The sequence below is a fragment of the Helianthus annuus genome, chromosome 4 (assembly GCF_002127325.2).
Source record: "Helianthus annuus cultivar XRQ/B chromosome 4, HanXRQr2.0-SUNRISE, whole genome shotgun sequence".
Classification (NCBI taxonomy): domain Eukaryota; kingdom Viridiplantae; phylum Streptophyta; class Magnoliopsida; order Asterales; family Asteraceae; genus Helianthus; species Helianthus annuus.
Genome location: NC_035436.2, coordinates 27,767,790 through 27,770,853, shown reverse-complemented (window position 1 = coordinate 27,770,853; position 3,064 = coordinate 27,767,790). Strand labels below are relative to the sequence as shown.

At 36.8% G+C, this 3,064-nt stretch overlaps 1 protein-coding gene across 1 annotated transcript; it reads left to right on the top strand.

Annotated features, from left to right (window-relative positions):
• The first annotated feature begins 392 nt into the window (after positions 1-392).
• Positions 393-1,481, top strand: LOC110933139 (protein FAR-RED IMPAIRED RESPONSE 1-like). The gene is made up of 4 exons (XM_035989265.1): positions 393-541; positions 630-888; positions 1,039-1,359; positions 1,467-1,481. The coding sequence occupies exons 1-4, from the start codon at positions 393-395 to the stop codon at positions 1,479-1,481; spliced, it is 744 nt and encodes a 247-aa protein (XP_035845158.1).
• Positions 1,482-3,064: the final 1,583 nt, after the last annotated feature.

Genomic DNA, 3,064 nt, shown 5'->3' with positions numbered 1-3,064 from the left:
TCCTTATTCGAAGTTGTCTAAGCCATATAAACGTAGGAACAGACCGACTATTCGAACCGGCTGTAAAGCTCAAATCAAGCTTTGTTCGATGGACGGGGTGTTGTATAAGGTTGATAAGTTTGTTCAGTCGCATAACATTCATTCGTGTGCCCCAAAGATATGCATTTATTACCAGCTTATAGACATCTTTCCGAAACACAAGAAGAGATGATATGGGAGCTTGGTACATTGAATCTTGGGCCAGTGAAAGCCTTCAATATAATGAGACAAAGATACGGGGGTTTTGAAAATATTGGCGCAACTAAAGACGATTGCAAGAATTTTAGAGCTAGGATATATAGCTATATCGGAGAGTACGATGCAGATATGGTTATCAAAGGTTGACTGATAAAATGCAGTTTATGGTTGATTATTCATTCGTTCATTCAGTCGATGAAAACAAACGATTAACTGGCCTGTTCTGGGCCGATGGTTTGTGCAAACGTAACTATGCTGAGTTTGGAGATGTCATATCGTTTGATGCTACATTTAAAACCAACAAGTTAGTCCTCACTTCAATGTTATTCCTGTTATTTTATTTGTTGTATAGTCTTCTTGTTTTTATTCATTTTTTAATCCACATTTTGAAGGTATAAAATGGTTTTTGTACCTTTTACTGGTATTGATAACCACTGTCGGAATGTGACGCTTGGAGCCGGGTTGCTAGCATCCGAAAGCATTGAATCATATAAGTGGCTTTTACAATCATTTTTGGACTCATTTGGTAAGCAGCCGAAGGTGGTCGTCACTGATCAGGATCCCGCGATGAAACAAGCTATCGAAGCAGTGTTCGATAAGAGTAGGCACAGATTATGTATGTGGCACATAATGAAAAAACTTGCTGATAAGGTTAGGCTTAACTACAACATGCGTGATTATTATTACAACATGCGTGATTATTATTACAACATGCGTGATTATTTTCATGCGTTATTATTTCCTACATTCAATTTTATTACTTGCCCTTGTCCAATAAGTTCCAATTCTTTGTTTTAATAGGTGGGACATGAGTTGTGTAACAACGAAGAGTTGAAGAGACGTATGTGTGACATTGTATGGACTGATTCGATTGCGCCAGAAACGTTTGAGATAGAATGGAAGCTGATAATGATTGAATTTGGTCTAACCGAGAATAAATGGATTGATGATATGCTTGGCACGAGATCTTCGTGGATTCCAGCTTTCTATTGTTATGAGCCTATGTCTGGGCTTATGCGGACCACCTCCAGATCAGAGAGCGAAAACCATTTTTTCTGTCAAGTGGCGAATTCTCAACTCACCCTTGTTGAGTTCTTTAACCATTTTGATGGTGCAATGGACGTGCAAAGATTTAACCATCGAAAGAATGACCATATATCTAGAAATACAATCCTAGATAACTTTTCTGAATCTACTTTAGAGGATGATGCTATGAAAATTTACACCAGGTCAATTTTTGCTGATCAACAGTCAGAGTTACAAGGAACACTGTCCGAGTGCCTTCCTATGGAGACTAAAATTGAGGAACCATTTTTGAAGATAAGTATGAAGGATTGGAAAGCACACGACGACGGTTTACTAGAGGTAACACTATCTAGAACAGCTAACATGCGTTATTTGATTTTTAATTTTCATTTTTTTTGTTTAGGTTTGTTTCAAGACGGGGGAGGATGTAATTGCATCATGCAGTTGTCGCAGGTTTGAACAATATGGATTGTTGTGCAAACATATATATTTTGTGTTCAAGATGTTCAAAGTGAAAGAAATTCCCAACAAGTACGTTATGAGAAGATGGACCAAAGACGTGGTACCGAATGATCTAAATAATACATTTGATTTAAGTGTTTATGATAATGATGTGCATAAAAAGGCCAAAGAGGTTGCGTATGAGATTATGCAGACCGGAGAGTATCTTATTGGTAACTTGATGAAAGATTTTGATCATCTTCTTGTAGTCAGGGATCGGATGAGGGAGATGAAAGAAATGGTTGATGAACTTTGAATAACCAAGCCCATCGACCCTAAGTTTGATAGATATTCAAGGTTAATCGGTTACGAGAAACCGAACACTGATGCTCCTCCTACAGCCAGTGTGCCAACCGGTATTAGAAACAAAGGACGCGGTTCACATAAGCGGATTAAATCAAAAAAAGAGAAAATTATTAGTCTAAAAGGCAAGAGAAGTCGGACATGCAGTGTTTGCAATATCAAAGGTCATGATATTCGAACTTGCGAGGTTTTAAAGGGTAAAGTTAGTGCTGCTGATAAGAATGCCAATAAGAATGCCAATAAGAAGGGGAGGAAAAGAAGAGCAATTCAGTTAGAGAATGATCCTGGTTTAGTTGACGAAGAGGACGAGGAGGTAGAAACTGGTGAGGAAGAGGAGGAGTACGAGGATATTGACGAATCAGATGATAGTGATTCTGAATGGGAAGACGAGTAATTTTTGAACCATAATTGCATTCATTTAAACATTCCATTTTTCATGATTTTATTAAGACACAACTTTATGTAATTTGTTACATTCAGAACATTTTACCATCATATGCGTGATTAAATATCTCATTTGATTTTTTTTTTACCCCTTTTCGATATGCAATGCGTGATTAATCATATCTATACAGGACTATCTGAAATGGAGATCTCAAATGACCAATAAACCCCTCTCTAACATTTTTGCATAACCTGTCTTAACCAGCGATTTCCACCCTAAACATACCCAAAACACAGATTTTCATCATCATAACTAGCGTCATAAAAAAAGACACATACGTGATAATAATTAACATGCATTTTTCATATTAATAATGCTAAAACAACATTCATAAATATACCCAGATTCATAACATGATTTCCCTAAATATACCGATATATGAGTTTAATACACCAAAAACCACCATAGTTCAAAATACCAACAACATTAGGACATCCCAAAATATCAACAAAAAAAGTAGATTAATCAGCCATATCACTTAGTTCGGTGTCAATATCTTCCCAAGCTCCTTCTCAGTCATCTCCATCTTCTCTTTAATCGTCTCCACTGCAT

Bases quoted from the DNA above. Each gene is read 5' to 3' on its own strand.
- LOC110933139 (XM_035989265.1), top strand. From the start codon at position 393: ATGCAGTTTATGGTTGATTATTCATTCGTTCATTCAGTCGATGAAAAC. The intron at 542-629 runs GTTAGTCCTCAC...CACATTTTGAAG, and splicing joins GCTACATTTAAAACCAACAA to GTATAAAATGGTTTTTGTAC. The intron at 889-1,038 runs GTTAGGCTTAAC...TTGTTTTAATAG, and splicing joins TGAAAAAACTTGCTGATAAG to GTGGGACATGAGTTGTGTAA.